Source organism: Etheostoma cragini, chromosome 14 (genome assembly GCF_013103735.1).
Source record: "Etheostoma cragini isolate CJK2018 chromosome 14, CSU_Ecrag_1.0, whole genome shotgun sequence".
Taxonomy (NCBI): Eukaryota; Metazoa; Chordata; class Actinopteri; order Perciformes; family Percidae; genus Etheostoma; species Etheostoma cragini.
The window spans coordinates 2,167,100-2,190,094 of record NC_048420.1 but is presented as its reverse complement, the minus strand read 5'-3'; the positions used below and the strand labels follow the sequence as shown (position 1 = coordinate 2,190,094).

Below are 22,995 nucleotides of genomic sequence, written 5' to 3'. Positions count from 1 at the left end.
CTATGCTTTTTATCACTTTTTCGACATACTATACTATGGCTTTTTATCACTTGATTCGACATACTGTACTTTGCTTTTTATCACTTGATTCGACATACTATACTTTAGCTTTTTATCCATTGATTTGACATACTGTACTATGCTTTTTCTCACTATTTTCCACATACTATACTATGGCTTTTTATCACTTGATTCAACATACTATACTATGGCTTTTTATCACTATTTTCAACATACTTTACAATGGCTTTTTTATCACTTGATTCAACATTTTACACTGTCTTTTTCATAACTTTTTCCACATACTATACTATGGCTTTTTTTTCACTTGATTTGACATACTGTACTATACTTTTTATCACTTGATTCGACATACTATACTATGCTTTTTATCACTTGATTCGACATACTATAGCCTTTTATCACCATTTTCGACATACTTTACTATGGCTTTTTTTTCACTTGATTCAACATTATACACTATGGCTTTTTAAACCTTTTTTGACATACTATACTATGAATTTTTATCACTTGATTCTACATACTGTACTATGCTTTTTAACACTATTTTCAGCATACTACACTTTGGCTTTTTTATCACTTGATTCTACCTACTATACTATGGTTTTTTATCACTTTTTTGGCACTCTATATTGTGACTTTTTTCACTATTTTCGACATACGATACTATGGCTTTTTATCACTTTTGTTAACAAAATGTACTATGACATTTTAGACATACTACACTATGATTTTTTTATCATTTGATTAGACATACTACACTCTGGCTTTTTTATCACTTTTCCACAAACTATACTATGATTTTTTTATCACTTGATTCAACATACTGTTCTATGCTTTTTATCACTTGATTCGACATACTATACTATGTCTTTTTAACACTATTTTTAACATACTTTACTATGGCTTTTTCATCACTTGATTCGACATGCTGTACTATGGCTTTTTTATCACTATTTCCACATACTATACTATGGCTTTTTATCACTTTATTTGACATGCTATACTATGACTTTTTAACACTATTTTCAACATACTTTACAATGTCTTTTTTATCACTTGATTCAACATTTTACACTATGTCTTTTTCATAACTTTTTCAACAATCTGTACTATGGCTTTTTATCACTTGATTCTACATACTGTACTATGCTTTTTAACACTATTTTCAACATACGATACTATGGCTTTTTTATCACTTGATTCGACCTACTATACTATGGTTTTTTATCACTTTTTTGGCACTCTATATTGTGACTTTTTTCACTATTTTCGACATTTGATACTATAGCTTTTTATCACTTTTGTTAACAAAATGTACTATGACATTTTAGACATACTACACTATGCTTTTTAACACTTTTTCGACATACTATACTATGGCTTTTTATCACTTGATTTGACATGCTATACTATGACTTTTTAACACTATTTTCAACATACTTTACAATGGCTTTTTTATCACTTGATTCAACATTTTACACTATGTCTTTTTCATAACTTTTTCGACAATCTGTACTATGCTTTTTATCACTTTTTCCACATACTATACTATGGCTTTTTTTTACTTGATTTGACATACTATACTATGGCTTTTTATCACTTGATTCAACATACTATACTATGACTTTTTAACACTATTTTCAACATACTTTACTATGGCTTTTTTATCACTTGATTCAACATTTTACACTATGGCATTTTCTCACCATTTTCTCACCATTTATACTTTTTATTTTATTATAATATATAATATTATTATATATTATTATATATTATTAAATATAAAATTTATCTATTTTTATCTTTTTAAGATAAAAATAGTATGTCAAATCAAGTGATTAAAAAAAACCATAGTATAGTACTGTACTATGCTTTTTATCCATTGATTTGACACAGTGTACTATGCTTTTCATCACTTGATTTGACATACCATACTATGACTTTTTTATCACTGGACTCAAAATACTATACTATGACTTTTTTATCATTTGATTCGACATACTATACTTTTTTTGCTTTTTATCACTTGATTCGACCTACTATACTATGGTTTTTGATCACTTTTTTGGCACTCTATATTGTGACTTTTTTCACTATTTTCGACATTTGATACTATGGCTTTTTATCACTTTTGTTAACAAAATGTACTATGACATTTTCGACATACTACACTATGATTTTTTTATCACTTGATTCAACATACTACACTATGCTTTTTAACACTTTTTCGACATACTATACTATGGCTTTTTATCACCATTTTCAACGTACTTTACTATGGCTTTTAATCACTTTTTCGACATACTCTACTATGATTTTTTTATCAATTGATTCAACATACTATACTATGGCTTTTTATCACTTTATTTGACATGCTATACTATGGCTTTTTAACACAATTTTCAACGTACTTTACTATGGCATTTTCTCACCATTTTCGACATACTATGGCTTTTTATTCATTGATTTGACATACTGTACTATGCTTTTTATCACTTGACTCGACATACTATAGCCTTTTATCACCATTTTCGACATACTATACTATGCTTTTTTTATCACTTAATTCAATATTTTACACTATGGCTTTTTATCACTTTTTCAACAATCTATAGTATGCTTTTTATCACTTCATTTGAAATACTATACTATGGCTTTTTTATCACTTGATTTGACATTTTACACTGTGGCTTTTTATCACTTTTTCGACAATCTATACTATGCTATTGCTTTTTATCACTATTTTCGACATACTTTAATATGGCTTTTTTATCACTTGATTCAACATACTATACTATGGCTTTCATCACTTGATTCGACATACTATACTATAATGTTTTTATCACTTGATTCAACATACTATTTTTATCTTTTTAAGATAAAAATAGTTTGTCAAATCAAGTGATAAAAAAAAGCCATAGTATAGTACTGTACTATGCTTTTTATCCATTGATTTGACATACTGTACTATGGTTTTTATCACTTTTTCAACATAATTACTATGGCTTTTTCTCACCATTTTCGACATACTATACTATTGCTTTTTATCCATTGATTAGAAATACCATACTATGCTTTTTATCACTTGATTCGACCTACTATACTATGGTTTTTAAACACTTTTTTGGCACTCTATATTGTGACTTTTTTCACTATTTTCGACATACGATACTATGGCTTTTTATCACTTTTGTTAACAAAATGTACTATGACATTTTCGACATACTACACTATGATTTTTTTATCACTTGATTCAACATACTACACTATGCTTTTTAACACTTTTTCAACATAATATACTATGGCTTTTTATCACTTGATTTCACATACTGTACTATGCTTTTTATCACTTGATTCGACATACTATAGTATGGCTCTTTAACACTATTTTCAACATACTATACTATGGCTTTTTATCACTTGATTCGACATACTATAGCCTTTTATCACCATTTTCGACATACTTTACTATGGCTTTTTTATCACTCTATTCGACATACTATACTATGGTTTTTTATCACTTTTTTGGCACTCTATATTGTGACTTTTTTCACTATTTTCGACATTTGATACTATGGCTTTTTATCACTTTTGTTAACAAAATGTACTATGACATTTTTGACATACTACACTATGATTTTTTTATCACTTGATTCAACATACTACACTATGCTTTTTAACACTTTTTCGACATACTATAGTATGGTTTTTTATCACTTTATTTGACATGCTATACTATGACTTTTTTAACACTATTTTCAACATACTTTACTATGGCTTTTTCTCACCATTTGCGACATACTATACTTCAGCTTTTTATCCATTGATTCGACATACTGTACTATACTTTTTATCACTTGATTCGACATACTATACTATGGTTTTTTATCACTTTTTTGGCACTCTATATTGTGACTTTTTTCACTATTTTCAACATACGATACTATGGCTTTTTATCACTTGATTCAACATACTATACTGTGTCTTTTTATATATATTTTCAACATACTATACTATGGCTTTTTATTCATTGATTTGACATACTGTACTATGCTTTTTATCACTTTATTCAACATACTATACTATAGCTTTTTATCACTTTTTCAACATACTATAGCTTTTTATCACTTTTTCAACATACTTTACTATGGCTTTTTAATCATTGATTTGACGTACTGTACTATGCTTTTTATCACTCTATTCGACATACTACACTATGGCTTTTTTATCACCATTTTCGACATACTATATTATGGCTTTTTTGCACTTGATTTGACATACTGTACTATGCTTTTTATCACTTTTTCAACATACTATACTATGGCTTTTTAATCATTGATTTGACGTACTGTACTATGCTTTTTATCACTTGATTCTACATACTGTACTATGCTTTTTATCACTTGATTTGACATACTATACTATGGTTTTTTATCACTTTTTTGGCACTCTATATTGTGACTTTTTTCACTATTTTCGACATACGATACTATGGCTTTTTGTCACTTTTGTTAACAAAATGTACTATGACATTTTTGACATACTACACTATGATTTTTTTATCACTTGATTCAACATACTACACTATGCTTTTTAACACTTTTTCGACATAATATACTATGGCTTTTTATCACTTGATTTGACACACTATTCTATGCTTTTTATCACTTGATTCGACATACTATACTATGGCTTTTTTATCAATTTTTCCACATATTATTCTATGGCTTTTCTATCACTTTTTTTAACCAACTGTACTATGACATTTTCGACATACTATACTATATGTCCTAGGAGCCTAAACCTCTCTGGGCTTCTAGGCTGGATACAAAACCTTCTGTAGGGGCTAGGAAGACAACAAAGACATCAGCAGAACGGGGCCACTGTTAGCTTTTAGCTTCAGAAGACAGTATGTTTCTACTAGTTATATTACTATGTTACAAAGTTATGAATCAGAATAGCCGTTTGGCGTTATATACGACACACTCGACCTCAGAAGGGATAAAAAGGCCCCAAATGGTCTACGTTGATTATAGCGCCCCCTAATGGCCTATCTTTACCACATTTGGTACAGAGCCTCCGAGCGGCACAAGGTCATCACAGGTTTTTTGCTTACCATGTCATATCAAGTCATACCAAGGAATAATCTAAGTTCAATTTGGTAGAGATATGGCGAAGTTGGTGTTTTCTTAGTAAGTTACACAAATGTGTTTGTGCGTAATATGCACAATATTTCCAAGTTTTTTTGTCAGGTCGGTCTGGAGACGATGTGTGCCAAGTTTTGTGATGATCAATCGCACGGTCTAGGAGGAGTTTGAAAAAGTCGGATACGACCCTGTCATTTTATTTTCATTTAGCAAGCTAAGCTAACTTGAGCACACATCGTTGAATAAGTTTAATAAACAACATAGATTTTTTTTTCTTTGATTTCTTGTGGGCACATTGGTAATTACAGGTGATGGTTTTCATTTTTAGTGAAAGTTTTTTTTACAGATAATTTTTTTAATCTGCTCATATACATATCAGTAAACTAGCACATTTATCAGAACAGTTGCATTCTTCATTTTATTGTTTATTATTATATATCTTGATTGAAATCTACCAACCAGGAGAGAGGGTGTGTGTGGAGGGTGTGTGTGTAGGGGGGGGGGGTATATAATTTGTACCTGATCCCAGTCCTAACATTAAGATACAGAGTTGGATCTGATGCGTATATTTACCTAAATGTTAAATGATGAAAAATACGCAAAAAGCACCTCCAATATAATTTGATATTAGTACTGATGCATTATGCAGGAACCTAAGAAGCTGAATTTTTACAACTTAATGTTTCATAAGATCTTTAACAGTTATTTATATTTTAGAAACTAAACATTTGTTTATTTAAATTCTGAAAAGCACAGAATTAGTCAGCGTAGCATAAAATAGGGCTGCTGGTGAGTTTGCAGGTGCAGTGAACATTTCCATGGTAACGGCGAGTTCCACCAATCAGATATGTCACTGTCAAAAATTGAATGTTGCAAAGCATCAATAAGCATTCTAGAACTCTGGAATCTGAAATGTGTTGATGTTTTATGATGTTTGTGATGTCTAATGATGTCACAAATGTGCTTAGAAGTTTATATATAGACCCTTTAAGCAATATCTCTACTATTCAGAGACAACTGTTGGAGAGAGACAGAAACTACTGAAAACCCTTTTCTAGGCTGAGACTGATTCCATTAAGAGCAGACATGGAGACATTTGAGTACCAGTATGAGAAGGATGATACAGAAGAGATCAACAGGCAGCTGCTGCAGATGGACAGGATGATCCAGGAGCTAAATAGAGACCAGAAAAAGCTCTTGGCCAGCTACTGTGTGGCCATCAGAAACCGGTACAAGGGGAGCCCGACAATCCAGACTCCGGGACACCAAGAGGTGACAGATGTCTACGAAGAGCTCCCCACCCAGCCAGAGGTGGAGACTCTGAGACAAGAGGTGGAAGAAGTCCACGAAGAGATCCCCACCCGGCCAGAGGTGGAGACCCTGAGACAAGAGGTGGAAGAAGTCCACGAAGAGATCCCCACCCAGCCAGAGGTGGAGACCCTGAGACAACCACAAGTGGAAGACGTCCACGAAGAGACCCTCACCCAGCCAGAGGTGGAGACTCTGAGACAAGAGGAGGAAGATGTCCACGAAGAGATCCTCACCCAGCCAGAGGTGGAGTCTCTGAGACAAGAGGTGGAAGAAGTCCACGAAGAGATCCCCACCCAGCCAGAGGTGGAGACCCTGAGACAACCACAGGTGGAAGATGTCCAAGAAGAGATCCCCATCCAGCCAGAGGTGGAGACCCTGAGACAACCACAGGTGGAAGATGTCCAAGAAGAGATCCCCATCCAGCCAGAGGTGGAGACTCTGAGACAAGAGGTTGAAGATGTCCATGAAGAGATCCCCACCCGGCCAGAGGTGGAGACTCTGAGACAACAAGAGCTGGCTCCAAGTCTGGAGGAGGCCAATCAGGCGCCAGAGTTACAACAACAGGCAGATTCTTCTGAAAAACAGAAGAAGCCTTCTCGATGGGACATCTTCAAGAACTCTAATTTTGTGACTTTTACACTGCAGGTATTTGGCTGCTTGGCCTTTTTTCTGATTCCACTTTGCTGTGCCTGAAAGAGAATTCCAGTCCGACACACACACACACACTCTCTGTAACAGGCTGAAGTGCAGTAGGAAGGTGCAGTGTATAGTCATCAGACAGCTGGTTTCTGTCTTTCAGGACTTTGCACATTCCCCCTGCGTCTGCTTGGGTTGAATCTGGGTGCTCCAGTTTCCTCTCACCAACGTTAATGAGTCCTTGAGTGTAGTAACATCATCAATAAATTCTTTAAAAATACTTTCTGTACGGTTGTATTTCTGTAGAAAGCGACGGGCCACGAGCACGGCGGGGGGCGACGTACGTCAGTGGTTGCTCAAGTTGAGGAAAATAATTCAAGATGGCGGAAAATGCCACAGGACATCAACAATCTGTATATATGATAAATCTGTAAAGCTGTTGGGGTTGAAATCAAGAGTGGCAATAACCGTCACAGTAAAAGATAATGGAACAGTGACTAAAAAAAAAAAATTGTAATATTTGGTAGTACTTGGCATAGCGGGGTACTGTGTATTACACGGCCCAGTAGAGCGTAGCAGGGCCTGATCCAAGGAAACATGCTGGAGGAATGATCCCACTGACTACGGCCCCGCCCACTAAGCAGCTCAATTGGTTGGAGTTAGGCATCTGACCTTGGTTAGGATAGGCGATTGGTCAGGGTATAGGACCTGTACTATCGAGGTTAGGTTACCTTGCGTGAGCATGGACGCCTGGCCATTAAACGCTCTCGTGTTGTCTTCCCGTTAACTATGAACTTGTCCTTCCCGGCCAAAATTGAAAATTGACATTTTTTTGTGCTTTTCCAATGTAAGTCACTTTTTTCCAGCTTTAATAATAGGTTTTACACTTATTCTTGGAATTCATGGGCAACAAAACTCATTCATATCAAATGATATCATGAATAATTTTAAATTGAAAAGTTAGTGATGTTGAGTGGATCTCAGATGGGTTTATGGCAAAGTTTAGTCCAGATAGTGATTTGAAACCATTCAACAACAAAAAAAGATTTAAATAAAAACACACAAAATTCAATGAAAGTAATCAATAATGTTACCTGAAGAATGTAAACCCTAACCTGGAAGTATGATGTTATTTTTGGGCTACCATATTTCTTTTCAGGGTCCATGGTAACGAATTACACGCTGTTGAGTAACAGAATTGCTTAGTTCACACGGACACAAAATTGAATTTAGTAATTTTATGGTGACTTATGGTGGAATGGCTTACAACAGAAAAGATAGAACTCAAATTCCACTTATTTGTAGAATCAGATGAAATAGACTTGGGAATCAGAGTGTGGGTTTTCAAGTCCAGTCACAATAGCTCTGCAGTCCAGGGTAGAAAAAATTGCTTCTGATCCAATCAAGACACTTTCCAAGTGATGTTGGAAAAATGAGTTAAAAACAGCAGAAACCCTCTGGTCACCGATTCACCTCTTCTGACCTCATTACTTTTATTTGAAGTAATCTGTGAGAAGTACACCGATTCACAGATCAGTCCAGATGAAGGGAATAAGTCGAGGAGGTTCGTGGACTGTTAATGCACTTCAGTCGTTCTTCCTTCTCCTGGACTGGGTGTTAGCTGAAGCTGTGTGGTAGAGGAGCCCGACTGTTTACGCCTCCAGTTCAAAGTCAAAGTACTGTGGGTCAAAGTGATGAATCCTTGTGTATCCGTCTTCTCCTCCACTGCTGTAACTGTAAACAAGCATAGTACAAAGAAAACGTTAGAAGGCATGCACACAGAGACCTTTTGACCTGCCGACTTTACATTTTAGGTCAGTGTTCGTCTTCTTTTACCTCTTGCCATCAGGATGGAATGCCACACAGTTGATGGGGCCGAAGTGACCTTTGACCCGGCCAAACTCCTCTTCATAGGCAGCATGGAAGAACCTGTGGGTGAAGAAGAAAAGCAGGTTAGTTGCTGCACTGTCCTTGGCATAGTGGAAATGGCTTCTACCATCAGGTTGAACTTAATCTAGGGAGGGGGTTGTTTCCCGATCTCTGTAGTGACTCTCTGGCCCACTTTATCTCACCTGGCCTCAAACTTGCCGATCCTGGTGGAGGTAGTGGTGACCTCCATGGCTTCCTGTCCTCCTCCCATCACCACCTGAATCCAGAAAACAGTTAACGATGAGATACAGTGGGCAACACTACTGCGTTTTTGTAAAAAAAAAAAAATCTATCTTTCTCTACTCGTATCCACACTCCCGCGACGTGTCCGAGCCCCTTGAACGGAGACACCTGGAAACACTGCTGACCCAATTTGAGTTTGTAAACTTTCTAAAATTTGGTTCAGTTTTGTTTCACACATGAAAATCCTAGCATACCAAAACGCGTCACTGCAAAACATGCAAGGGCGTTCACGCCGCTTTACTAGTCCGGTGTGCCCGAGCCGCTCCAGAGTTAGATTGTTTGGTGCTGTATTCATACCTGCCCAAACAAGCCGCACCATGGGGGAAATTAATCCTTTGGGGGTTCAAAGCAAATGCGCCAGGTGTGAAAGCGCCCTTAAACCACAAAGCAACATCAGCTTGTGTGGACAGAGAAGGTTTTTGTTTCAAAACGCCATTAAAATATAATGAAACCCGAGTAGTGTGGATGTCGCCTAGGGAGCAAACAACACGGACAAGGTCACAGGATACACAGCCTTTACTGGTTTTAACTGCGCGAGTCTCGTCTTACATGATCCATAATGGGGGAGATGGCCGCAGAGTTGACAGGTCTCTCTGTCTTGAAAGTCTTGATGTGATCCATAGTGGCGCAGTCAAACAGCTGAGAGGAATCGCAGGAGACAACCAACAACCAATAAAGTATCAGTCAGCAGGCAAATGGAGATTAAAGTCGGACTAGAAAATGCATGAATATCAATCGTTTATACATTAAATAATTATTGGTGTTTTATGAAAACAAAATAAGCAAAATCTTCACAAGCTTCCTGGTCCTGGCTGTGTTAAAGAGCCAGGAGAGCAGGGGGGGGGGGCTTACCTTGGCGGTGTTGTCCTTGGAGGCACTGATGAACATTGTGAGATCCACTGATGTCTGGATGTCATTGATCTGCTTGGTGTGCTCCTTGGCCTTCTTCAGGATCTCTCCAGACTGCCCACAGACAACACAGGCACAACATTCACTTAAAAGAGTCAGAATGAGAAATTAAAATAAAAACATGTTGTCTGAAATCTGAGTTTTAATCGCTGCCAGTGTTTCCTCAATGTGGATTTTGTAGTGGCGGCTCGCCACGGTATCAGAAATATGGCAGACGCACCAAAAACGTCACCCGAGGGTCCGTTCTGATTGGACAGTGTTTGTCCTGATATCAAACATATGGGAACATTAAACGGTAAGTGAGTCAGTGTAAAATAATCTACACTGGAAATAGTCGATGGATGTAGTCATTTGGGTTTTGGTTTCCCAATGAAGACTTTCTTGTAAAGTTCATGTTGTAGACGGTCAGTGTCCTTTAGATAAAATACAGTTCAGACACAACTGAAAATATGCCTCATTGTGTGTGTGAGAAAACGTGAATAAATATATTTAGCAGTGAAGTGGCAGTTCCTTTTCACATAGGGGGATGAGGTTGTTGGACAGACCTACACCCAATAAAAAATAAAAAATAATAATAATTTTGACACATTTGTTGGCAAACTAAGCAGGTATTTTTCATTCTTGTTTATTTTTTGGGCTCCTTTACCAAAATCAGCTTTGTGTTCTAGCACTAAACCGTGCAGCCAGTGCAACGTGAACACAGTTTATTACATTCCCATATGTTCCCAGACAGAGAGTGTGTGTGTGTGTGTGTGTGTGTGTGTGTGTGTGTGTGTGTGTGTGTGTGTGTGTGTGTGTGTGTGTGACCTACCTTGGCGCTGAACTGGTTGAACTCTCCGTTCTCATGGCCAGCAATGACAAATTCTCCCAGGGGCCCCCACACAGCACTGGTAATCTTGTGGTCACCGCAAGGTACCGACAGGTAGGGCTGGTTGTCCTCTGCAGAGACAGAGGGGAGAGAGACACTCGTTAGACCCCCGAGAGGAGCCATATTCCTGCTGGGCTACCTTAGCAACACCAGCCTGCCGCCTTAACCACACCAGGTGCCAAAAAAATTAAAAATTAAATATTTATTTATTATGACCGATATCTGTTGTGTTACTTGGTCCGGTTTTCCCCTCATAGGGCTGGGCACTTAACGTCAATACTTGATGAGTATCAAAATTGATGTATCTTTCGGTGCGAGTCTGAGCGAGTAAGCGTCAAGGTTATAAATAGTTAACAAAAAAAATGAAAACTAGGTGGGAAACAACATTGTCGTTAACTGAAATAAAAACAAGGCATTAGAAAAAAAAACGACAACTAAACTAAAATGTCATGTCTGTTTTCAAAACTAAAATTGAGAAAATGTCCTTAGTTTTCATCTTTATCAGTGTCTTTCATAGAGCAAATATCGTCATATCTTCCCGACCGTGATATTTCTGGGATGTCTTCACAACTGTGGGAGTAGAGTGACTTCAAAAAGTTCACAACTTTACTGGAACCAAAGATGTCTGTCTTCTTTAGACTGTCTGTCGTCTGTTGATGTCTGTCTTCTTTAGTCTGTTGGTGTCTGTCTGTCTTTAGTCTGTTGGTGTCTGTCTGTCTTTAGTCTGCTGGTGTCTGTCTTCTTTAGTCTGCTGATGTCTGTCTGTCTTCTTTAGTCTGCTGATGTCTGTCTTCCTTAGTCTGTCTTCTTTAGTCTGTTGGTGTCTGTCTGTCTTTAGTCCGTTGGTGTCTGTCTTCTTTAGTCTGTTGGTGTCTGTCTTCTTTAGTTTGCTAATGTCTGTCTGTCTTTAGTCCGTTGGTGTCTGTCTTCTTTAGTCTGCTGATGTCTGTCTGTCTTTAGTCTGCTGATGTCTGTCTGTCTTTAGTCTGCTGATGTCTGTCTGTCTTTAGTCAGTTGATGTCTTTAGTCTGTTGGTTGAGGGTTTTTTCCTGAAAACGTCAAACACATCCTGCACTCACTGCTGCGTCCTGTGTTGACTGTTTACATATCTAATATATCATATGACATATCTTTGCTCATCATCATATGTACATTGTTTGTATTGGTGTTATTGTTCAATACATATTTCTGAAATTCTGTGATGTTTTTGTTGAGTTATTATAACACAGTACTTTTTCTGACCTTTATGAGTCCCGCGAACAATTGCCCATTTTACAAAAAACTAATTCAAACTAAACTGAATTTGAAGAAAAAAAAAAGTTTAAAAAAAATGAACAATGCTAAACTAGAATAACCTTGGTAAAGGCAAGCTTATCCGTCCTCTCGGCATACTGACGGAGAGCGGAGCTCTGAGACGGAGCGCTGTACGTACTGAACCGTAACATTTGTGTACCGGTACCTGGCTATCTCCACAGTGCGGTGTCAGTGCTGGAGTATCTGGCTACACCTTCTACCTATTTACCTAAGGCCCGATAGGGAGAGGGGAGGGACAACATGCAATCAGCCTTGATCCCAGCAATGTGCATCCGTTGAGCCAGACTAGTGCACCGTTACAACCCTAGTGTGCATTACATGGCGCGTACCGATCTGCTGTGGATCCCTCAGGTCAAAGTAGTTCAGGAAGCACTGGTAACCCATCTGCTTGTCTGTGGAGAACATGATGATGTTGCCGCTGAAGTCAAAGCCGCACGTTCTCACGGCAGAGTTGGTGTTGAGCAGGGCCAGCTGTTTACCTGCGTGGCAGAGACACAGTGCTTAGTGGACGTAGGAGCCCCATTCCCAAACTTCTGCTTTTACTGGAAAATGTACACAGAAGTTGCATAAAATCATCCAAAAACTAACTACCAGGGGAAATGGGGGAAACTAGTTTGGTTTTACATACCGGTCTCACAGTCCCACAGCCGACAGCTGTTGTCTGCTGATCCCGTCAATACGTTTTTAGTGTCCCCTGAGAGAGAACATGTTAAGGAGCCCCCACATGTATAACAGCTAGCACAGCTACAGACAGTGGCTCACATGAATACAACAACATAATGTATACTACATTTAACCCACAAGGGGGAATTACAATTTACAATCTCTTTAGTTTTGCTCTGAAACTTAAAGGGTAGGATTAATTAATGATGTTGGAAACAACATAACAAAAAAGTTACACATGTATACTAACACAAACATTTACAAACAATGTTTAAATTATGGGCCATATGTATTTTCTAACCAAGAACACACAGGCCTGAATTACACACACATGCACAGTACTTATGCACTAAATAGAAAAGCACCCCCTTCAGTTCCCAAGCCAACTCCCTATGGACTGACCTACTGCCGCCCCCCTTTCTCTTGAGATACAACATAACTAAATAAGTGTATTTCTTGAACAAGGATACAATCACAGTCGACACACCACACCGCTCCTGTGTGTCCATTGTAGGTGCCGAGCCTCTCGCCATTGACAGAGTACCAAACGTTGGCTACCTACAGTGGGAGACATTACAATGGATACACAATAAATATAACATAACAATATAATACGATTACGGCAGAGTGTATATGCATTGCTATCATCTTGTTTTACTGCATACAATGACCATAAAGACCTATCTAGCTTACCGTGTCTTTAGCCACAGAGAAGAGCAGGTCCCCTTCTCTGTTGTACTTGATTTGAGTGATGGACCTCTCATGTCCCTGGAGCAGGATGGGTTTCTGTGGAGAGGAGAAGGGCTAGTCAGCATGGAGGCGGTGTTTCCAATTTAGGAAAGCCCAAAAGATGTAAACTTGAGATAACTAGCGTTATTGTAACTGAGCCATATAGTGTTCTGGCGTTGTTTAATAGGGAAACATATTGGGAACTGTGGTCTTTGAACTTGCTGTACATGTTAGGTTCTCGTATTTATCTTCACATTATGTACGCTAGTGCAGTTCAACCAGCTGCCGGGGGCCGGTGAATCATCTTGCATCACACACAGCACGCAGCTAACAGTACCATTAGCTAGCTTGAAAGCTAACGTTAGCCACATAGCTACGCTAGCTTAACCGGCGCTTACAGTCTCAGCGAGAGAATGTGTATTACTCTTCGCAATTTATAAGTCATAGTAAACGGTGACTACGCAATATACTAACCATTTTTGTCAGCTAAGTGTTGCCAACCGGTCCAGAATGTTCAATGCGTCTCCCGTAAGGAGAGAAAAGATGAACACTCGTGTTTCAGGCGCCGGAGCCGCGGCGGAAGAGGAAGGTGACGTGTTTCCTGTGTAAAACGGCAAGATGGCGTTAGAGCGCCCTCTAACCATCACAGACAGTATCTTACCCTTTTCAGTTTTCCTCTGGGATTTAAATTTTTAAGTATACATTATATTGGAAAGATATAGAAAAAACTAACATGTATACTGACACGAATATCCACAAATTAATGATTCAATTGTGCCATGAAAACAATGTGTTTGTTTTTTTGGTATAATGTGCAGAAATGTGAGAATCTCTGACTATAGACTACAAATCAAAGTAAAATCAATGGTATCTTGCTCAGATTGAAACATGCTCTTGCACCTTTAGTCCTTTCTAAATGAGTCAACCGACCAACAACTCAAAATTTACACTGTTACATCTTTATTTAACAAGAAACAAATGATACAAGGCCCAAAAAAAAAGTACTGCAAAAGACAAAAAGTAAACATCTTTGGTTCCTTATTATGGTTAATGAACCTTCACATCCACCACATGACCAGAGGTACAAGGAATATGTCCTGTGGGACAATGGAAGAAATTAGGTCTGCCATTTCTATTCAAGTTGAAAATGATTCGGATTCTATGTGTTGACACCTTGTGAGCAATGCTACATATCAAGTAGTACATACAAATATTTGAAGAGAAATGGATATGTTTGAGAGTCAAAGTACAACTCAGAAGTCCAATAACATGTCTCATTATTCCCCCTTGTTATAGTCAATGCATCTTGTAAAAGCATCAGTGAGATGCACATTATTGAGTTCACTGTCAAACAACATTTGAAAGACAATTAACAAGGTTCAAACCTATGCAAAATAAAGTCCTGCTGTGAGATATGTTGTCTGGTTTTTAGAATCCATCCATGCAGGGCAGTGGAGATAATGCTATACATTCTCAGCTAAGTGCTTGTCAGTTGAGACTCCCACAGAATAAAACCAAGAGGCGAGCGTTGCATAGAGGTCCTTGAACATTCTCTTGTTAAAACCTGATTACAAGCTACGGCTAATACCAGGGCTGAAAGGAGACAATCATAGCCGTGTGTACCCCCCCCCCCCCCCCCCCCCCCCCCCCCCCCCCCCCCCCCCCACACACACACACTCACAGTTATAGTCTGTTATTGTGAACACCTTTTTTGCCCATTTCCCTCCTTTCGATTTCAAGCTCTGTTAATGGCTTCGTTGTCCGTTTGAACACGGCTTGCTTCGACACTTCAGGGTCGCCCTCCACATCCAACGCTTTCTGTCCTTCTTCAACCGTTTTTCTTTTTCTCCTTTCCGGTGTGCTGCACATATTCTAGTCCTGCTAGTCCTGGATCACATCTAAGGCTCTCTTCCTCCGCTCTGGTTCCAGGAGGAGTTTGTTTGGCTTATGCTCCGTCTGAATCACCCTGATTTTTGGATGAATCTGGATGGAACAAAATGGAGGTCTGAGCATGCTCTCGAGGCAGACTCTGCCCAGACATCGAACAGTATGGAATCATATTTTGAAGAAAGATTTAAAAAAGGTGTTCACCAAAAACTATACCTGTCTCCTTCGCATACCAATGTCCCAAAAAGTTTCAAGTGGTCATCGTTACAAGGTTTTATCGACTGAACTCAGAAAGGTTAGGAATGAAAAGTTGATACAAGTCATACAAGTAAAACTGTTACACATGTTCTAAATTAGTAAAAAATAAACAGATTTATTTTATAGTGGTGTTCCGTAAGATACATATTTCAATAGAGAATATGCTTTAAACAATAAACACAAGAATGAAGAAATCAAACGCTATGCAAATGAAGCGGGGTGATGCAAACAAGAAAACTAAGAAACATTTCCTTAAAATGGTCCTTAAATAACGATGTAGAATTCGATCTTATTTTTAGGTGAATAATAATTGGATTTGCTAAAGAATAAACTTGCTATACACAACCCTGTTAAGACTTCATTTGAAAGAAAAACATTAAATTACTGTAAGTGGCCTTTAGAATGCACGCACACACAGCTTGTGTCATCCCACGCAGCATAGTTACTTATCTGGCCAAGCAGTTCTGTGTTTTTGATGCAATTCAAAAAGGGAATGTGTAGTAAAGGAGCACGACACAGAGGAAGTCTGTGCATTTACACGCACACTAATAATTACATTAGTACAGACAGTTGCCGCCGTGGTACGAACAGGGTGGTCTTAGTCAAGTTAGGGTTTAAGTTGAATTATTCTGACATGTATATCACTCATGTCTGATTTCTTCCAATGTTTGGATTCAGGGCCAGTTTTAGACTGGATGCCACGTTCCTATATAAATATCACGTGCAACACGTTTTTGTAGCGTCACCAGAAACGGGGACATTTCACACTAATAAATGAAATTTTTAATCAACTTGAAACTCTGTGTTGCTAATGACATGTTTCCTGTAGCCTGGTTGTGGTAATTAACCAATAAAGGAATCCGAATTATCAGATTACTGAGGGAAATGAGGTTATTGTAAACCATGTAAATGCTTCAATCAAACTATTACCTTAATGGAGTTATTAACTGTAACTGTGTTATGGTGTGCAGGTAAATGGGCCAACAGATGAGGCACAGTCTTCGCTCTACCTTTATAAAGCCTGCAGAGCATGCTGGGAGGACACAAGTTGACCGTGCTATCTAAACAGCTTCATCCAGCAGAGGAGTAGTGGCTTGTCGGTAGGCTTTACGCTGGAGGGGAAGAGGAGACAGGGAGCCGCGTCGCTTCATTCCTGTGCAGCGACGGGCAGAGCCTTTGCCTCTTCTAGTAGGGTGTCTGTGTCCAGTTCTGGGTCACAGTGGCAGGACTGGGAGCAGGGGGTGGTGTCCGGGTCCAGGTGGCTGCTGGGCTCCAGTAAAGAGTCTGTAGGCGGAGGAGAGGGGGAGTCGGTCACTGGTTCGGAGGCGGAGGCCTCTGCCGTGACACTGTCCCGACCGTTGAGGTTCTGAACCTTCTTGTTGAGCTCGTTGCGTTCCACTTTCAGCGCCCGCCGCAGCTTGTCGAGCCGCTGGACTTTACCCTGAAGGGCCTCAAACTCGCGGTCCCGCGTAGACTTCTGCAAACACATGCAAACACACAAAATGTACAGCTGTCAGCTTATTTTATTTTTTCAATTATCTGCACTGGCAATTTGATATCAACTGACTATAAACATGTTAAAACTTTTTAAATTACCTTTTTAATAGGCCAATGACATATCATTTGCTATTTCACTTTGTTACACAGCACATGAATCCATAGTGTAAATAATAATTTTGAGCATAGTATAAATGCAGTTCTATCAAAATCACCACCTAATTGTTTTCAAGTGAAGTGCTTACCGACTGTCAATGTTACTTTATTTGTCTTAAAATATGAAATGTACACAAACATCTGACTGGAGATTTGCATGATCCTTTTTTCCTTTAAAAAGAGGCTACGTATAGCGCTCATCAACTCACATATCCTGGTTAAATGAGGCCTTTCACTTCTTATAGTTGCAGCCAAGTTAAGGCTAAAGGAGTATTTACACAACAGTTTCTGAAGCTAGAAGATATAGAAGCACTGCAGGCTTAATTCAATGTTAACCAGGACAGTCCATGACATTCCTAATGCTGGTAGACCAGAATCAAAGTGCCCCAAACTGGCCAGGTTTATTCAGGGTAAAGAATTTTTGGTCGTATGACAACAGTTAAACAAAACGCTGCTTTACCTCTTCTGCCATCTCCAAAAGAGCCTTGTTGCTGCTCTCCCACCTGGACCGATACATGGCCGTCTCCTTCTCCAGCTTCTTGATCTTTTTAGTCATCTGTAACCCAAAGGAAACGAGACAACGGGTAAATACAAGTCCTCGTTCTCTCTATCTTACACCCATACAGTAGGACAGGCACCACACCTTCTCCATCTCCTGTTTGAATGTGGTGAAGACCTCATTGCTCTTGGACAAAGTGGTCTGAAACTCTTCAAACTTCTCCGTGTACAGTGACAGCTGAAAAACAACAACAACAGGGTTGATCATATTAGGACGCAAAAACGTTGAAGGAAAGGTCAATCCCAGTCAAGTAGAGTAGAGAGTAAGAGTAAGGACTGATGGGGAACCTGCTGTTTGAGGTGAACTTCCTGCTGCTTCATCAGCTCACACATCCTTTGAGACTCCACTGCTTCTTTCAGCAGCTGAGGGGGTGAGGGAAAAGGACATTAATTCAGAAAAACTGGACAAAACACAATGCTTGTGTTTGTGCTTTCTTGTATTTTGTACATGAGGGCTTGTAAGGTGGATACTTACAAAGTGTTTCTCTCGGTCGTGGCGTTCCTCCGACTCCTTCAGCAGCTCCTGAGCCTGTTGCAGCTTGGCGTCCACCAGCTGTTGCTGCAGGTCTTTGTGCTTCACCACTTTGTCTATGTGCTGGTGTCAGAGAAAATGTGGGAAATTGACATGACTGGGAGTACCTTCCACTAGCAGTTTGAAATTTAAGAGAGCTTGCATGCATGGAAATGATGCAGTTGCTGGGGGAAAAAAAGTGCGTGCACACCTCTTCTCGTAGTTTGTACTGTTCATAGAGTTTCTTCAGTTTCTCAGCCAATTCAGTGTTTTCTTGTCGGAGACTTGCATTCCTCTCGTTGTGCTGCTCCATCTGAGCCTGGATGTCGTTCAGGGTCACCTGGAAATGGGAGGTCACTTCCTTCCTTTTGTCTTCTTCCAGACGTGTTCTTTGGATCCCCTCCTCCTGCAGATGGACAGGGAGGTGGAAGATGTATATTGTGAAAAGAGGATTGTTCATGTTGTGTTCAAATCCAGCCAATATTTCACAGCACGTAAGGAACCTCCACAAACTACAGTTTGGCAAACATCAGTCCAAAACCAACTTATTTTAAAAACATGGAGCAAATACCTCTCAATAAGGAGGCTAATCTGAGGAAATGTATAAATACAGAGAAGCTGGACCTTACAGAGGCTATAGTTGCAAGAAGTCTTTTATCGATTAAACGCAGCAGTTAGGAGTCCATGTTCATGATATTGGTGCCGTTTTTGTACCTTGAGTGTGCGGTTGTGTCTCTGTAGCTCCCTGCAGAGACTCTCCAGCTTGCTGCGAGCCAGGATGGCCTTGCTGTGTTCGTTCCTGAGGTTGTCTTTCTCCTGGACCACCTGGTTCTGCTTCTTCTGCAGCACTCGCATCTGCTTCTGGGTGTTACGGTGCTCTTCCAGCTGTCACAAACACACAAAGATCCACTGTCAAACAAGAGAGGACTTATTTTGGCCTTGGTTTCAAAACAAAACTTTGTATGCCGTTCAAAGTTCAGGCGTTTTCCCACATGAAGTTGCTCTTTCACACATGCAGCACACAACTGGAGATTGTCCGTGTTAGGAGCATGATCACCTAGAATGTGCAGGAGGCAGGACATGATGCGGAATACACTGCATTAGCCGGTTCATAATTTGGTCACAAACAACTTTTTTTCCCTTCATTTCGGCAGCGTCTCTCACTGACCAAAGTTCCAAAATCTCTTTACAATCTCTCGCCGTCTTTGTGTTTCTTCTTCACCCTTGGGATGTGCGCTTTCTTTCGGTTTAAGTTGACCCACATGAAATGCCATCAACACGCCCTCTTGCTTGCTGTGTATTTTCACACTTTAGGTTCAATTGGCTGGGTAAAGACAGTTTGATGTCCAATTCATGTGAACATTTATCACTGGCCACAATTAATGTAAAACTTCACTCAAATGTGGCACAGTAGCTTAGTGGTTAGGACTGCTGCCTCACAGCAAGAAGCACTGCAGAGTTCAATCCACGTTCTGGGAGAGTGTTCCCCCCCGTGTTTGCGTGGGCTCTCTTTTGGGTGCTCTGGTTTCCTCCCACCATAACAGACTAGGTAACTAGGACTACAGCTGGACAACACTGGCACATTCACAGAACTGTTACCTAATGTGCATTAATCTAATGAATAAATACCGGCATATTCTCAGTAGGAAAACATTGATTGCACTCATGTCAGCAACGCTGCCTGAAAGCTGTTGGGAGAAAGACTCGCCTTTTTTCTGTTTTTGTTTCGTTCCATTACGTGACATTCGGGTTATGCCATTGTAATTAAATGTTTGTTTCCACAGACATACCCGACTTCAGCTGAACAAGGTTGGCGTAGAGTTTTAAACTAATTATTGTCCATTGAGCTTGTCTAAACATGGCTAGCTGGGCTAAGTTGACTAGCATGCTACAGCTGATAGACAACAACTATTGCGATGCTAAAACTTTCTGGGTAAAACGCTCTATTTTACGTGATCCAATTCTCGGTAGTGCCGACGTGATTTGGTCGGTACCGGTAAAGTTACAGGGTTTGGTACCCAACCCTAACCCTTTCAGCCCTAGTAGTAAACTGCTTTGTTTTTTTAATATGCTCTTTGTAATGTGACATATTAACAGAATTGCCCTAAATTGCATCCTTTGTAATCACTACAGCACACGCATATATGAGGCTGAAACATATCAGTCCGGCATTTGACTGATATGTTGAATGACATTTGTGGCTTTTCTTCTACCTTCAGCCAACAACACTGAAGACCAAGCACCATCTATCTGCTCTCTGACATAACAACAAATCCCACACATCGGCTTACTCAAGTTCACACACATTCCAAAAATGCACAAATACAATACATGTAAACATACATGCAAAAACATAAGCAGTCAATACAAAAACGTACTGCAGCATACACAGCCCCAGTAGATCATTTGAGGTCATCATCAGTGCTGCAAAATGATACACACTACCCTCGCATGGATTGAGGTCATAAGACAAAGCTCTGCATTGCACCACTGTCTGTCTGTCTCAAACTGCTGCATCACCTTGTTTGCATTAAAATGCCCACACAGAGTAGGCCTACTCCCTGTCCTAACTGAGAACTCAGGTGACTTTTTTTTTTTACTTGTGGACTACTGATAAAATAGACAAATAGACTACCATGCTGGCTGAATAAAATAAGAAAACCCCAGGGATGTGGCTGGGTTAGCTCAGTTGGTAGAGCAGGCGCACATGTATAGAGGTTTACTCCTTGAACGCAGCGGCCGCAGGTTCAGCGGCCCTTTGCTGCATGACATTCCCCCTCTCTCCCCCCCCTTTCATGTCTTCATCTGTTCTATGGAAATAAAGACGGAAAATGCCCGAAAAAAAATAAAAATAAAGAAAACCACAGGGATGCAAGTAGGCAATACAAAAACCGATTTGTGGGGGCTGGATTACAATTTTACACACTGATGAAAAAGACATTGCATTCTAGAGCAAATTACTTATAATTTATATCCACACTAGAACGGTTATAACGCCCATTTAGAAAAGTGTTTTGCTAAAGGCTAGACTTTAGAGTAAAAAGGAATGCCATTTGTGGTAAACACTTACCAGTTCAGCATACTTCCTACAGAGGCCTGTTAGCTTTTCCTCTGGGGTGCTCAGTGTGTTCAGAGTCTGCATAAGAAGAGTGATCTCTTTCCCTGCATAAACCAGAAAAACAGAGACAGGGCATAATCAGACCGCCTGTTAGAAAACAGAATGCAACTATTCATTAGTCTTTTTAGCAAACAAGTCTGTAAACTTAACTGTTCAAAAGTGGCTTTTCTATTTTGTTTTTGTATCTGTATTATCCATCATCTACTACACAGAGTATGTTTCTCCTTACCCAGACCCTTCAGTTTCTTCTTATCCTGAGTTTTCTTCTGATCTTTCTCCAATCCGTTGCCAGCTCCGTTGACTTTGCCCTCTGGCTTGCCGTCCTCCCCCTCATTGGTCAGGCCATTGAGCTCCGGGCTATGCGATTGGCCATTGGGAACGGTGCTGGCTTTGTCTGAAATGGCTTCCCGACAGTAGGTGCTGAGGATGTCCTCCAGCTGCCGGCTCAGCTCCTCAGCCATGTCACGAGAAAGTGCTGCCTCTGCAACTAGACACAGCAAATGGGGGGGGGGGGGGGGGGGGGGGGGGGGGGGGTATTTTTTATGACTTCTTTCACTCAGACGTTTGTAGACTTTTTTGTGATGTAATGTAAGAAATCACTAACTACATTTTTAGATGTAGTGGATGTCTGTTTTCTTGTCACAATTATTATACCATGTGCTGTTACTATAAGTTGTACTTAAAAGTAGTAAAACCATTCCAAAATAACAAGTGGCTACACAATGTGATATTAACAAATTTAAAAACTTAACTTAATATATATATTTTTTTTAAAGCTGTAGTACAAACATAATTTACCGATGTCTTTGCTCAGCTATACGCATCCCTAGCGAGAAATAGTAGCCAATTATTAAGGATTTAATGTTAGAAAAAGCATGACCTGCTTTCAGTATATGCAGTCTTTGTTGCTAGCTTCCATTTTTGGTGTTAGCCATGCTGCTGTAAAGACATGCTGTTGAGATAATAAGCGGTTAATAGTGCGTCGTAGTCCAGGTTATCATTGTTATATCCAGTAACAACAGTGAATCACACTAAAATAAAGTTTTCAAGTAGGATTTGGTTTACAGTTTTTGATATGCAATTGTGCAAGATCCTTTAGGCTCTGATATTGTTATTAAATGCTGATCTATTTTGTCTATTGTTACAAAATATTCGTTATAGAATTACAGTGGGTACGGAAAGTATTCAGACCCCTTTAAATTTTTCACTCTTTGTTTCATTGCAGCCATTTTCCAAA

General features: G+C 39.4%; 2 protein-coding genes across 3 annotated transcripts in view; both read right to left on the bottom strand.

The window, feature by feature from the left end:
• Nucleotides 1-8,341: 8,341 nt before the first annotated feature.
• Nucleotides 8,342-14,408, bottom strand: eif3i (eukaryotic translation initiation factor 3, subunit I). The gene is made up of 11 exons (XM_034892093.1): nt 14,248-14,408; nt 13,738-13,830; nt 13,515-13,602; nt 13,010-13,075; nt 12,711-12,860; nt 11,011-11,138; nt 10,143-10,253; nt 9,840-9,929; nt 9,191-9,264; nt 8,955-9,047; nt 8,342-8,852 (listed from the first exon to the last, which is right to left on the bottom strand). The coding sequence occupies exons 1-11, from the start codon at nt 14,248-14,250 to the stop codon at nt 8,771-8,773; spliced, it is 978 nt and encodes a 325-aa protein (XP_034747984.1). The 5' UTR covers nt 14,251-14,408; the 3' UTR covers nt 8,342-8,770.
• Nucleotides 14,409-15,459: 1,051 nt separating this feature from the next.
• Nucleotides 15,460-22,995, bottom strand: part of txlna (taxilin alpha) — an 8,933-nt gene continuing 1,397 nt past the window's right edge. For both annotated transcript variants that reach the window (XM_034892091.1, XM_034892092.1), the window contains exons 3-11: nt 21,988-22,245; nt 21,711-21,802; nt 19,355-19,525; nt 18,852-19,046; nt 18,605-18,724; nt 18,418-18,492; nt 18,215-18,307; nt 18,032-18,127; nt 15,460-17,395 (exon numbers count right to left, since the gene is read on the bottom strand). In XM_034892091.1, the coding sequence (XP_034747982.1) occupies nt 17,066-17,395; nt 18,032-18,127; nt 18,215-18,307; nt 18,418-18,492; nt 18,605-18,724; nt 18,852-19,046; nt 19,355-19,525; nt 21,711-21,802; nt 21,988-22,245 (1,430 nt within the window). In that variant the 3' untranslated portion in view covers nt 15,460-17,065. The remainder of the gene's footprint in view (nt 17,396-18,031; nt 18,128-18,214; nt 18,308-18,417; nt 18,493-18,604; nt 18,725-18,851; nt 19,047-19,354; nt 19,526-21,710; nt 21,803-21,987; nt 22,246-22,995) is intronic.

What these genes read in the sequence shown, in the direction of transcription:
- eif3i (XM_034892093.1), bottom strand. An exon ending in GTGGTGTGTCGACTGTGATT is followed by an intron (nt 13,076 to 13,514) that starts GTATCCTTGTTC and finishes GTTCTCTCTCAG; the next exon opens with GGGACACTAAAAACGTATTG. An exon ending in TTCCATCCTGATGGCAAGAG is followed by an intron (nt 8,853 to 8,954) that starts GTAAAAGAAGAC and finishes GCTTGTTTACAG; the next exon opens with TTACAGCAGTGGAGGAGAAG.